General features: G+C 42.8%; 1 protein-coding gene across 1 annotated transcript in view; it reads right to left on the bottom strand.

The window, feature by feature from the left end:
- Positions 1-279: 279 nt before the first annotated feature.
- The window catches only part of LOC306932970 (uncharacterized protein), a 293,356-nt gene continuing 277,949 nt past the window's right edge, over positions 280-15,686 (bottom strand). Inside the window, exons 30-34 of the mRNA XM_079514941.1 lie at positions 14,201-14,263; positions 3,082-3,126; positions 1,886-2,244; positions 1,056-1,274; positions 280-514 (exon numbers count right to left, since the gene is read on the bottom strand). Coding sequence (XP_079371067.1) covers positions 313-514; positions 1,056-1,274; positions 1,886-2,244; positions 3,082-3,126; positions 14,201-14,263 — 888 coding nt within the window. The 3' untranslated portion in view covers positions 280-312. The remainder of the gene's footprint in view (positions 515-1,055; positions 1,275-1,885; positions 2,245-3,081; positions 3,127-14,200; positions 14,264-15,686) is intronic.

Genomic DNA, 15,686 nt, shown 5'->3' with positions numbered 1-15,686 from the left:
ATCGGGTATTTTCAGCACGCAAACAAGGGTAAAATCAGGCATTACACGACGCCACCAAGATACATTTTAGTTGGCATTTTAGTTGACTAAATAGATTTAGTTGAGTACATTCTTACAATAGAAGAATTATTGCAATACTTCTTACAATAATTCTTTACTCAAAGTCAATTTTGAATTCCGGACATTTGTTTTTTAACTTGTAACGGACAATTTCCACATTGCAGTATCGATACTTTTACTTTACTTTACTTTAAGTATAGCATTTGAGTATACCACCACTGGTTGCGGGTTCGACTCCCCCCCCTCCCCTCGTCAGTGCTGGTAGGGCCTCGGCCCCTGCAGCTTGAGCAGGTCGCTGGACGTGAGGTGGCTGCCGGTTCGAGTCCCCGGCTCCCCCCTCCTCCCCCCTCCTCCTCCTGTGGGCACGGTTCCCATCAGGGACTCCATGGGGCTGAGTGGCCGGCGTGGTGGAGGCCCCGCCTCCCTGGGGCTCAGGGACGCTCCGGACTCGAACCTGTGGAGCGAGGGGGAGAGAGAGAGAGAGAGAGAGAGAGAGAGAGGCGGAGAGAGGCAGAGAGTGAAGAGAAGTGAATTTAATTTAATTGAATTGTGAGGCACTTCATTGATGTGTGTGTGAAATTAAATTAAATGATTACTATATTTACCCAGGGTATCTGGGCTAAGCTCAAGAACTTGTTTCCAGCCAGGCCCTGCTCATAGAACATTTCATCGTAGTGGTTCAATGCCTTGTTCAAGGGCACTTCAGCGGTGGTAATTTTAACGTGTCGGACTGCTGATTCGAACTGGCGACCTTCCGGTATCAAGACCGCTCGGCAATCCGTTCGGCCACCGCTGACACCGTGTGTGTGTGTGTGTGTGTGTGTGTGTGTGTGTGTGTGTGTGTGTGTGTGTGTGTGTGTGTGTGTGTGTGTGTGTGTGTGTGTGTGTGTGTGTGTGTGTGTGTGTGTGTGTGTGTGTGTGTGTGTGTGTGTGTGTGTGTGTGTGTGAGTGCCGGCCAACCGGTCGGTTGGTCGGTCGGTCAGTCCACAGTATACCTAGACGGTGGAACATCAGAGCTGACAGACTGCATCTTCAACACAGGCTTAGAAGGCAGAGACATGGAGGATATGATGACGGGGGTGCTGCGGTGGAGCGGTGCGGCCTCCCTGCCCCCCCCACCGGGGGTGCTGCGGGGTGCTGCGCTGCCCCCTCCCCCACCCAGGCAGCTCTCACCACCAGGGGGCGACGGCGAACACTCCAGCTTTGGATCCCTGCTTACACAAAAGAAAAAGGAAATCACGCGACTACGGCAACCCGGCCGCTGCACATATCGTCTACTGTTTGTTTAACTGCTCTAAACAAACAGTAAAAGTCCATAGACTTGGCTGCCTCTAGGGCGCTCTCCGTGGTTTTGACCAGATGGATATAATAAGCTCTTCTGACCTCCCTCTTGTTCAAAATATGAATGAGAGGGATCATCGAGCGATTTTATCGAAACGAGAGTAAGGTAAGCACGCAAAAATATTTCTCCAGATTTTTTCCCGAACGGAAGGGGGGGGGGGGCTTCCAGACCCACAGGAACGCACCCAGGGCCCGATTCCGGCGAGCCGCCCCGCGTCCGAAACGGTTGAGAAATGACAGTTACCGTGTGGGGGTCCCTCTACTGTACCCTCTACTGTACTGTACTGGCACACCCAAAATCACCAAATATACAGTTAATATGTGCGCTTGTGTGTGTGTGTGTAGGTTGCGCACAGGTGGTGAAAAACAACCATGCTGTTTTCGTGCTCAGACGCACCCACCCACATAGTCACTTAAGGAAGTGGTTGCACCACTTAAAAAGTCACAACCAATATAAAACGTGAAAGTAAAGAAACAAATTAACCTTGATTTCGGCTCCTTGCCGCCACAGCTCTCACCGCCACCAGAGGGCAGCAGTGGTTTAGGGTCTCTGCTGCCACAGCTCTCACCGCCACCAGAGGGCAGCAGTGGTTTAGGCTCCTTGCCGCCACAGCTCTCACCGCCACCAGAGGGCAGCAGTGGTTTAGGCTCTCTGCTGCCACAGCTCTCGCCGCCACCAGAGGGCAGCAGTGGTTTAGGCTCTCTGCTGCCACAGCTCTCACCGCCACCAGAGGGCAGCAGTGGTTTAGGCTCTCTGCTGCCACAGCTCTCACCGCCACCAGAGGGCAGCAGTGGACACACCGGCTTCAGATCGCAGCTCTTCTGTCCTCCTGGACAATCCTCCTGTTGAGAGGATTTGATTGAGAAAAAAGAAAAAGAAAAGTGGTCAAAGTTGTGTTTTGCGGTGGATGAGCTACTGTAGCCCCTCCTATGCCCAGCTTTGTGTGGGCGTGTGGACAATAGCGATGATTTGATTGGCTGAGCAATTCAAGTATGTATTGAGGATATTAAAAAGTGAGGGCAGAAAAGTGAGGACGCCAATTCACCCTTTGTCAAGTCCCGCCCATGGCTGTGCCCCTCTTCGCACCCATTGGTTGCTGTGTCGTGGTTGGAAAAAAAATCCTCTCTCTCCATCCACTACCATTGAAATAACGTGTTTTTCAGTTTCTGCGTATTGATCGTCTGTGAGTTCAGTTCTTATTTTAAACTTGGTGTCAGTAAAAAGGAACATCACAGGTGACTGCAGGGCATGTCATGTTTTTTTTCCAAAAATGATGTTTTAGCAAATTCAACATAAACAAGGCGGAGCCAAGGCGGAACAAGGCAGAAAGAGCCTGCTGGTTAGTCAGTCAGGGACCAATCAGAAGTCTGACAAAGGGTGAATTGTGATTGGCCGGAATGAGATAACGTATGATGATAAGAGCGCCCTTCACTTCACAGGTATGTGATTTTTTTCAATTCTCTGTGTTGTTATTCATGTCCACCGTTTTGCCTCATTCACTGTCTTTATTGATATGATTTTAATGTTGTTTTATGCTTTTGCTTTTCCTTTATTTGCTCTGGACTGTAAAGCACTTGGAGCTGCATTGCATGTCATGAAAGGTGCTATACCCTACAGAACAAATAAAGTCTTGTTGTTGTTGTTGTTGTTGTTGTTGTTGTTGTTGTTGTTGTTGTTACCTTGTCCTTGAACGGCCCCTCCCCTTCAGATCCACTGCAGGCCTGCTGGCACAGAATTCATGTTGTTTATTAATAACATTCACCACCAAGATCATCAGACTTCCCACACCCTGCTCACTGTACTCTGATATGAACAATAAGGACCTCCCACTGTACTCTGATATGAACACTAAGGACCTCCCACTGTACTCTGATATGAACAATAAGGACACCCACACTGTACACTGATATGAACACTAAGGACCTCCCACTGTACTCTGATATGAACAATAAGGACACCCACACTGTACTCTGATATGAACACTAAGGACCTCCCACTGTACTCTGATATGAACAATAAGGACCTCCCACTGTACTCTGATATGAACACTAAGGACCTCCCACTGTACTCTGATATGAACAATAAGGACCTCCCACTGTACTCTGATATGAACACTAAGGACCTCCCACTGTAGGCCTACTCTGATATGAACACTAAGGACCTCCCACTGTACTCTGATATGAAGAATAAGGACACCCACACTGTACTCTGATATGAAGAATAAACACCCACACTGTACTCTGATATGAAGAATAAACACCCACACTGTACTCTGATATGAAGAATAAGGACACCCACACTGTACTCTGATATGAACAATAAGGACACCCACACTGTACTCTGATATGAACAATAAGGACCTCCCACTGTACTCTGATATGAACAATAAGGACCTCCCACTGTACTCTGATATGAACAATAAGGACACCCACACTGTACTCTGATATGAACAATAAGGACCTCCCACTGTACTCTGATATGAACACTAAGGACCTCCCACTGTACTCTGATATGAACAATAAGGACCTCCCACTGTACTCTGATATGAACAATAAGGACCTCCCACTGTACTCTGATATGAACAATAAGGACCTCCCACTGTACTCTGATATGAACAATAAGGACACCCACACTGTACTCTGATATGAACAATAAGGACACCCACACTGTACTCTGATATGAACACTAAGGACACCCACACTGTACTCTGATATGAACAATAAGGACACCCACACTGTACTCTGATATGAACAATAAGGACACCCACACTGTACTCTGATATGAACAATAAACACCCACACTGTACTCTGATATGAAGAATAAGGACACCCACACTGTAGTCTGATATGAACAATAAGGACACCCACACTGTACTCTGATATGAACACTAAGGACACCCACACTGTACTCTGATATGAAGAATAAACACCCACACTGTACTCTGATATGAAGAATAAACACCCACACTGTACTCTGATATGAACAATAAACACCCACACTGTACTCTGATATGAACAATAAGGACACCCACACTGTACTCTGATATGAACAATAAGGACACCCACACTGTACTCTGATATGAAGAATAAGGACACCCACACTGTACTCTGATATGAACAATAAACACCCACACTGTACTCTGATATGAAGAATAAACACCCACACTGTACTCTGATATGAACAATAAACACCCACACTGTACTCTGATATGAAGAATAAACACCCACACTGTACTCTGATATGAAGAATAAACACCCACACTGTACTCTGATATGAACACTAAGGACACCCACACTGTACTCTGATATGAACAATAAACACCCACACTGTACTCTGATATGAACACTAAGGACACCCACACTGTACTCTGATATGAACAATAAACACCCACACTGTACTCTGATATGAACAATAAGGACACCCACACTGTACTCTGATATGAACACTAAGGACACCCACACTGTACTCTGATATGAACAATAAACACCCACACTGTACTCTGATATGAACAATAAGGACACCCACACTGTACTCTGATATGAACACTAAGGACACCCACACTGTACTCTGATATGAACAATAAACACCCACACTGTACTCTGATATGAAGAATAAACACCCACACTGTACTCTGATATGAACACTAAGGACACCCACACTGTACTCTGATATGAACAATAAACACCCACACTGTACTCTGATATGAAGAATAAGGACACCCACACTGTACTCTGATATGAAGAATAAACACCCACACTGTACTCTGATATGAAGAATAAACACCCACACTGTACTCTGATATGAAGAATAAACACCCACACTGTACTCTGATATGAAGAATAAACACCCACACTGTACTCTGATATGAAGAATAAGGACACCCACACTGTACTCTGATATGAACACTAAGGACACCCACACTGTACTCTGATATGAAGAATAAACACCCACACTGTACTCTGATATGAAGAATAAACACCCACACTGTACTCTGATATGAAGAATAAGGACACCCACACTGTACTCTGATATGAACACTAAGGACACCCACACTGTACTCTGATATGAACACTAAGGACACCCACACTGTACTCTGATATGAAGAATAAGGACACCCACACTGTACTCTGATATGAACACTAAGGACACCCACACTGTACTCTGATATGAAGAATAAACACCCACACTGTACTCTGATATGAAGAATAAGGACACCCACACTGTACTCTGATATGAACACTAAGGACACCCACACTGTACTCTGATATGAAGAATAAGGACACCCACACTGTACTCTGATATGAAGAATAAACACCCACACTGTACTCTGATATGAACACTAAGGACACCCACACTGTACTCTGATATGAAGAATAAGGACACCCACACTGTACTCTGATATGAAGAATAAACACCCACACTGTACTCTGATATGAAGAATAAGGACACCCACACTGTACTCTGATATGAAGAATAAACACCCACACTGTACTCTGATATGAAGAATAAACACCCACACTGTACTCTGATATGAAGAATAAGGACACCCACACTGTACTCTGATATGAAGAATAAGGACACCCACACTGTACTCTGATATGAAGAATAAACACCCACACTGTACTCTGATATGAAGAATAAACACCCACACTGTACTCTGATATGAAGAATAAACACCCACACTGTACTCTGATATGAAGAATAAACACCCACACTGTACTCTGATATGAAGAATAAGGACACCCACACTGTACTCTGATATGAACACTAAGGACACCCACACTGTACTCTGATATGAAGAATAAACACCCACACTGTACTCTGATATGAAGAATAAACACCCACACTGTACTCTGATATGAAGAATAAGGACACCCACACTGTACTCTGATATGAACACTAAGGAAACCCACACTGTACTCTGATATGAAGAATAAACACCCACACTGTACTCTGATATGAAGAATAAGGACACCCACACTGTACTCTGATATGAACACTAAGGACACCCACACTGTACTCTGATATGAAGAATAAGGACACCCACACTGTACTCTGATATGAAGAATAAACACCCACACTGTACTCTGATATGAACACTAAGGACACCCACACTGTACTCTGATATGAAGAATAAGGACACCCACACTGTACTCTGATATGAACACTAAGGACACCCACACTGTACTCTGATATGAAGAATAAGGACACCCACACTGTACTCTGATATGAACAATAAGGACACCCACACTGTACTCTGATATGAACAATAAGGACACCCACACTGTACTCTGATATGAAGAATAAGGACACCCACACTGTACTCTGATATGAACACTAAGGACACCCACACTGTACTCTGATATGAAGAATAAGGACACCCACACTGTACTCTGATATGAACAATAAGGACACCCACACTGTACTCTGATATGAACACTAAGGACACCCACACTGTACTCTGATATGAAGAATAAACACCCACACTGTACTCTGATATGAACAATAAGGACACCCACACTGTACTCTGATATGAACAATAAGGACACCCACACTGTACTCTGATATGAACAATAAGGACACCCACACTGTACTCTGATATGAAGAATAAACACCCACACTGTACTCTGATATGAACACTAAGGACACCCACACTGTACTCTGATATGAAGAATAAGGACACCCACACTGTACTCTGATATGAAGAATAAACACCCACACTGTACTCTGATATGAAGAATAAACACCCACACTGTACTCTGATATGAACAATAAGGACACCCACACTGTACTCTGATATGAAGAATAAACACCCACACTGTACTCTGATATGAAGAATAAACACCCACACTGTACTCTGATATGAACACTAAGGACACCCACACTGTACTCTGATATGAACAATAAGGACACCCACACTGTACTCTGATATGAACAATAAGGACACCCACACTGTACTCTGATATGAACAATAAGGACACCCACACTGTACTCTGATATGAACAATAAACACCCACACTGTACTCTGATGTGAACAATAAGGACACCCACACTGTACTCTGATATGAACACTAAGGACACCCACACTGTACTCTGATATGAACAATAAGGACACCCACACTGTACTCTGATATGAACAATAAGGACACCCACACTGTACTCTGATATGAACAATAAACACCCACACTGTACTCTGATGTGAACAATAAGGACACCCACACTGTACTCTGATATGAACACTAAGGACACCCACACTGTACTCTGATATGAACAATAAGGACACCCACACTGTACTCTGATATGAACAATAAGGACACCCACACTGTACTCTGATATGAACAATAAACACCCACACTGTACTCTGATGTGAACAATAAGGACACCCACACTGTACTCTGATATGAACACTAAGGACACCCACACTGTACTCTGATATGAACAATAAGGACACCCACACTGTACTCTGATATGAACAATAAGGACACCCACACTGTACTCTGATATGAACAATAAGGACACCCACACTGTACTCTGATATGAACAATAAGGACACCCACACTGTACTCTGATATGAACAATAAGGACACCCACACTGTACTCTGATATGAACAATAAACACCCACACTGTACTCTGATGTGAACAATAAGGACACCCACACTGTACTCTGATATGAACACTAAGGACACCCACACTGAACTCTGATATGAACAATAAGGACACCCACACTGTACTCTGATATGAACAATAAGGACACCCACACTGTACTCTGATGTGAAGAATAAACACCCACACTGTACTCTGATATGAAGAATAAGGACACCCACACTGTACTCTGATATGAACAATAAGGACACCCACACTGTACTCTGATATGAACACTAAGGACACCCACACTGTACTCTGATATGAAGAATAAACACCCACACTGTACTCTGATATGAACAATAAGGACACCCACACTGTACTCTGATATGAACAATAAGGACACCCACACTGTACTCTGATATGAAGAATAAACACCCACACTGTACTCTGATATGAACACTAAGGACACCCACACTGTACTCTGATATGAAGAATAAGGACACCCACACTGTACTCTGATATGAAGAATAAACACCCACACTGTACTCTGATATGAAGAATAAACACCCACACTGTACTCTGATATGAACAATAAGGACACCCACACTGTACTCTGATATGAAGAATAAACACCCACACTGTACTCTGATATGAAGAATAAACACCCACACTGTACTCTGATATGAACACTAAGGACACCCACACTGTACTCTGATATGAACAATAAGGACACCCACACTGTACTCTGATATGAACAATAAGGACACCCACACTGTACTCTGATATGAACAATAAGGACACCCACACTGTACTCTGATATGAACAATAAACACCCACACTGTACTCTGATGTGAACAATAAGGACACCCACACTGTACTCTGATATGAACACTAAGGACACCCACACTGTACTCTGATATGAACAATAAGGACACCCACACTGTACTCTGATATGAACAATAAGGACACCCACACTGTACTCTGATATGAACAATAAACACCCACACTGTACTCTGATGTGAACAATAAGGACACCCACACTGTACTCTGATATGAACACTAAGGACACCCACACTGTACTCTGATATGAACAATAAGGACACCCACACTGTACTCTGATATGAACAATAAGGACACCCACACTGTACTCTGATATGAACAATAAACACCCACACTGTACTCTGATGTGAACAATAAGGACACCCACACTGTACTCTGATATGAACACTAAGGACACCCACACTGAACTCTGATATGAACAATAAGGACACCCACACTGTACTCTGATATGAACAATAAGGACACCCACACTGTACTCTGATATGAAGAATAAACACCCACACTGTACTCTGATATGAACAATAAGGACACCCACACTGTACTCTGATATGAAGAATAAACACCCACACTGTACTCTGATATGAACAATAAACACCCACACTGTACTCTGATATGAACACTAAGGACACCCACACTGAACTCTGATATGAACAATAAGGACACCCACACTGTACTCTGATATGAAGAATAAGGACACCCACACTGTACTCTGATATGAAGAATAAGGACACCCACACTGTACTCTGATATGAACAATAAGGACACCCACACTGTACTCTGATATGAAGAATAAGGACACCCACACTGTACTCTGATGTGAAGAATAAGGACACCCACACTGTACTCTGTTATGAAGAATAAGGACACCCACACTGTACTCTGATATGAAGAATAAACACCCACACTGTACTCTGATATGAAGAATAAACACCCACACTGTACTCTGATATGAACACTAAGGACACCCACACTGTACTCTGATATGAACAATAAGGACACCCACACTGTACTCTGATATGAACACTAAGGACACCCACACTGAACTCTGATATGAACAATAAGGACACCCACACTGTAGTCTGATATGAAGAATAAGGACACCAACACTGTACTCTGATATGAAGAATAAACACCCACACTGTACTCTGATATGAAGAATAAGGACACCCACACTGTACTCTGATATGAACAATAAACACCCACACTGTACTCTGATATGAAGAATAAGGACACCCACACTGTACTCTGATATGAACAATAAACACCCACACTGTACTCTGATATGAAGAATAAACACCCACACTGTACTCTGATGTGAACACTAAGGACACCCACACTGTACTCTGATATGAACAATAAGGACACCCACACTGTACTCTGATATGAACAATAAGGACACCCACACTGTACTCTGATATGAAGAATAAACACCCACACTGTACTCTGATATGAACACTAAGGACACCCACACTGTACTCTGATATGAACACTAAGGACACCCACACTGTACTCTGATATGAACAATAAACACCCACACTGTACTCTGATATGAACAATAAACACCCACACTGTACTCTGATATGAACACTAAGGACACCCACACTGTACTCTGATATGAACACTAAGGACACCCACACTGTACTCTGATATGAACACTAAGGACACCCACACTGTACTCTGATATGAACAATAAACACCCACACTGTACTCTGATATGAACAATAAGGACACCCACACTGTACTCTGATATGAACAATAAGGACCTCCCACTGTACTCTGATATGAACAATAAGGACCTCCCACTGTACTCTGATATGAACAATAAGGACCTCCCACTGTACTCTGATATGAACAATAAGGACACCCACACTGTACTCTGATATGAACACTAAGGACACCCACACTGTACTCTGATATGAACAATAAGGACACCCACACTGTACTCTGATATGAAGAATAAACACCCACACTGTACTCTGATATGAAGAATAAGGACCTCCCACTGTACTCTGATATGAACAATAAGGACACCCACACTGTACTCTGATATGAAGAATAAACACCCACACTGTACTCTGATATGAACAATAAGGACACCCACACTGTACTCTGATATGAAGAATAAACACCCACACTGTACTCTGATATGAACAATAAGGACACCCACACTGTACTCTGATATGAACAATAAGGACACCCACACTGTACTCTGATATGAACAATAAGGACACCCACACTGTACTCTGATATGAACAATAAGGACACCCACACTGTACTCTGATATGAACAATAAGGACACCCACACTGTACTCTGATATGAACAATAAGGACACCCACACTGTACTCTGATATGAAGAATAAACACCCACACTGTACTCTGATATGAACAATAAGGATACCCACACTGTACTCTGATATGAACAATAAGGACACCCACACTGTACTCTGATATGAAGAATAAACACCCACACTGTACTCTGATATGAAGAATAAGGACACCCACACTGTACTCTGATATGAACACTAAGGACACCCACACTGTACTCTGATATGAAGAATAAGGACACCCACACTGTACTCTGATATGAAGAATAAACACCCACACTGTACTCTGATATGAAGAATAAACACCCACACTGTACTCTGATATGAAGAATAAACACCCACACTGTACTCTGATATGAACAATAAGGACACCCACACTGTACTCTGATAGGAACACTAAGGACACCCACACTGTACTCTGATATGAAGAATAAGGACACCCACACTGTACTCTGATATGAAGAATAAACACCCACACTGTACTCTGATATGAAGAATAAACACCCACACTGTACTCTGATATGAAGAATAAACACCCACACTGTACTCTGATAGGAACACTAAGGACACCCACACTGTACTCTGATATGAAGAATAAACACCCACACTGTACTCTGATATGAAGAATAAACACCCACACTGTACTCTGATATGAAGAATAAGGACACCCACACTGTACTCTGATATGAAGAATAAACACCCACACTGTACTCTGATATGAACACTAAGGACACCCACACTGTACTCTGATAGGAACACTAAGGACACCCACACTGTACTCTGATATGAAGAATAAACACCCACACTGTACTCTGATATGAAGAATAAGGACACCCACACTGTACTCTGTTATGAAGAATAAACACCCACACTGTACTCTGATATGAAGAATAAGGACACCCACACTGTACTCTGTTATGAACACTAAGGACACCCACACTGTACTCTGATATGAACAATAAGGACACCCACACTGTACTCTGATATGAACAATAAGGACACCCACACTGTACTCTGATATGAACAATAAGGACACCCACACTGTACTCTGATGTGAAGAATAAGGACACCCACACTGTACTCTGTTATGAACACTAAGGACACCCACACTGTACTCTGATATGAACACTAAGGACACCCACACTGTACTCTGATATGAACACTAAGGACACCCACACTGTACTCTGATGTGAAGAATAAGGACACCCACACTGTACTCTGTTATGAACACTAAGGACCCCCACACTGTACTCTGATATGAACAATAAGGAGACCCACACTGTACTCTGATGTGAAGAATAAGGACACCCACACTGTACTCTGTTATGAAGAATAATGACACCCACACTGTACTCTGATATGAAGAATAAACACCCACACTGTACTCTGATATGAAGAATAAACACCCACACTGTACTCTGATATGAACACTAAGGACACCCACACTGTACTCTGATATGAACAATAAGGACACCCACACTGTACTCTGATATGAACACTAAGGACACCCACACTGAACTCTGATATGAACAATAAGGACACCCACACTGTACTCTGATATGAAGAATAAGGACACCCACACTGTACTCTGATATGAAGAATAAACACCCACACTGTACTCTGATATGAAGAATAAGGACACCCACACTGTACTCTGATATGAACAATAAACACCCACACTGTACTCTGATATGAAGAATAAGGACACCCACACTGTACTCTGATATGAACAATAAACACCCACACTGTACTCTGATATGAAGAATAAACACCCACACTGTACTCTGATGTGAACACTAAGGACACCCACACTGTACTCTGATATGAACAATAAGGACACCCACACTGTACTCTGATATGAACAATAAGGACACCCACACTGTACTCTGATATGAAGAATAAACACCCACACTGTACTCTGATATGAAGAATAAGGACACCCACACTGTACTCTGATATGAACAATAAGGACCTCCCACTGTACTCTGATATGAAGAATAAACACCCACACTGTACTCTGATATGAACAATAAGGACACCCACACTGTAATCTGATGTGAACACTAAGGAAACCCACACTGTACTCTGATATGAACAATAAGGACACCCACACTGTACTCTGATATGAAGAATAAGGACACCCACACTGTACTCTGATATGAAGAATAAGGACACCCACACTGTACTCTGATATGAAGAATAAACACCCACACTGTACTCTGATATGAAGAATAAGGACACCCACACTGTACTCTGATATGAACAATAAGGACAGCCACACTGTACTCTGATATGAAGAATAAACACCCACACTGTACTCTGATATGAACAATAAGGACACCCACACTGTACTCTGATATGAACAATAAGGACACCCACACTGTACTCTGATATGAAGAATAAGGACACCCACACTGTACTCTGATATGAACACTAAGGACACCCACACTGTACTCTGATATGAAGAATAAGGACACCCACACTGTACTCTGATATGAACAATAAGGACACCCACACTGTACTCTGATATGAAGAATAAGGACAGCCACACTGTACTCTGATATGAAGAATAAACACCCACACTGTACTCTGATATGAACAATAAGGACACCCACACTGTACTCTGATATGAACAATAAGGACACCCACACTGTACTCTGATGTGAACAATAAGGACACCCACACTGTACTCTGATATGAACACTAAGGACACCCACACTGTACTCTGATATGAAGAATAAACACCCACACTGTACTCTGATATGAACACTAAGGACACCCACACTGTACTCTGATATGAAGAATAAGGACACCCACACTGTACTCTGATATGAAGAATAAGGACACCCACACTGTACTCTGATATGAACAATAAACACCCACACTGTACTCTGATATGAACAATAGAGCACCGAAGTCTGACGTCAATCGGTAGAGGGCACAAATCCACGGGTTCATGTACATAGGAGGATTTTAGATCGCCTCATATAAGAACTGTGTTTGTAAAATACATTTTACTATTTGTAAAAAATACAAAAATAAATCACCTTTTTCTTCTTCTTGTTCTTCTTGTCTCGTCCACAGGAAGTGTCAGTACCGGAACCCGAGTCCTGAAAACACACAATGTGTCAAACTGTCAATCATTTCTGTCATTTTATCACAACATCATCAAATGTTTAGACACATTGTTGGGTTGCTGGGCAATCCAGTAAACAGACAATGGATGGGAAATAAATCATATATCCGACGACTTGTAGTTGTTTAAAATATCGTTATCTCAGGGTTTCCGTTCCCAGATTGGTTCATGGTCAAAATATGTGACCAGATTTGACTGAGAGACTGCCATCGCGCAAATTACAGCTTTTCAACAGAGGAGAAAAAACTTTTTTTTTTTTTTTTTTAAATGAGTTGATAGCACAGGCAGACTCTTCACATACTAGAGCATGTCTGAAATAAGTGTCAGAGCTGAAATCGACATGTAAATATGAAATACATGCTTAAACATGCAGCTAGGTGTAATGTTAGAGACCACAGAAGTGAACCTTTCAAGCCTGTTTTCTCAACTCGCTGTTTTCTGCAATACATTACTCTATAAGCCATATCTCCAAAACTGGTGGGTCAAACCAAAAACGAAAATTCAAAAAAATCCAATGGCAGTCCCTCAGTCAAATTTAGTCACATAACAAAATAACAGAAAAAGAAAAAGAAAAGGTGAGCGTCCGTCACAACACACATCCTTTTCCCACATCCGGTTTACGTCTTTGGGTTCCGGCGGAACCTTCAAAAAGACCTGAGGCCCATTCTTCAAAATGTCTTCTAAATCCTAATAGTTTTCGTTTTTTTCAAAAATAGCAGACCTACAAGCTTGTGGCGCGGCACTCGGTGCCGCGCTTTGAGCTTGTAGATCTGCTATTTTTCAATAGCTAAAGTATTGATTGATTGATTGAAGAATTTATTAACAGTTTGCAGAATTACAGTACATTTCAAGCACAAACTCAATACAAAGGCTGTTAACTGTGAGTGGACGACCCAATTAAGCATTACACTTGTTTCCAATAGGGTCCACCATGTTCAAATCATCAAAACATTTAGAGACGTACAAATAGACACTTCTATAGACAGAACAGGAATTCATCATAAAGGAGGTAAAAAGGGAAAAGAAACATATACAGTGAGGGAAAAAAAAGGGGTGGGCGGTGGGGGGGATTCACGTTCAGCTCCGTTAATTTGTTTGTTTTCCTTGGGGGAGCTGCGTTGGGTCCCCAAGTCGGCTCCGTGGCCGTACCTTGAGTTGGCTGTGTGGCCGTGACCGTCTCTTGTGTTGTCCTTGCGTTGGGTCCCCAAGTTGGCTCAGTGGCCATACCTTGAGTTGGCTGTGTGGCCGCGACCGTCTCTTGTGTTGTCCTTGCGTTCGTGTTTGAGGGATTCCGATTTTACAGGGGCCAGTTTCGAATTGCAGCCGTCCGTAGGTGCCCTTTGAGAGCGGTTTTGAAAGAGTCAAGGGATTTGCATGTCTTAATGACAGTTGGTAGG

The sequence above is a fragment of the Electrona antarctica genome (assembly GCF_951216825.1).
Source record: "Electrona antarctica genome assembly, chromosome: 11".
NCBI lineage: Eukaryota > Metazoa > Chordata > Actinopteri > Myctophiformes > Myctophidae > Electrona > Electrona antarctica.
Note: the sequence above shows the minus strand (reverse complement) of the source record. Positions and strands in the feature narration are given on the sequence as shown.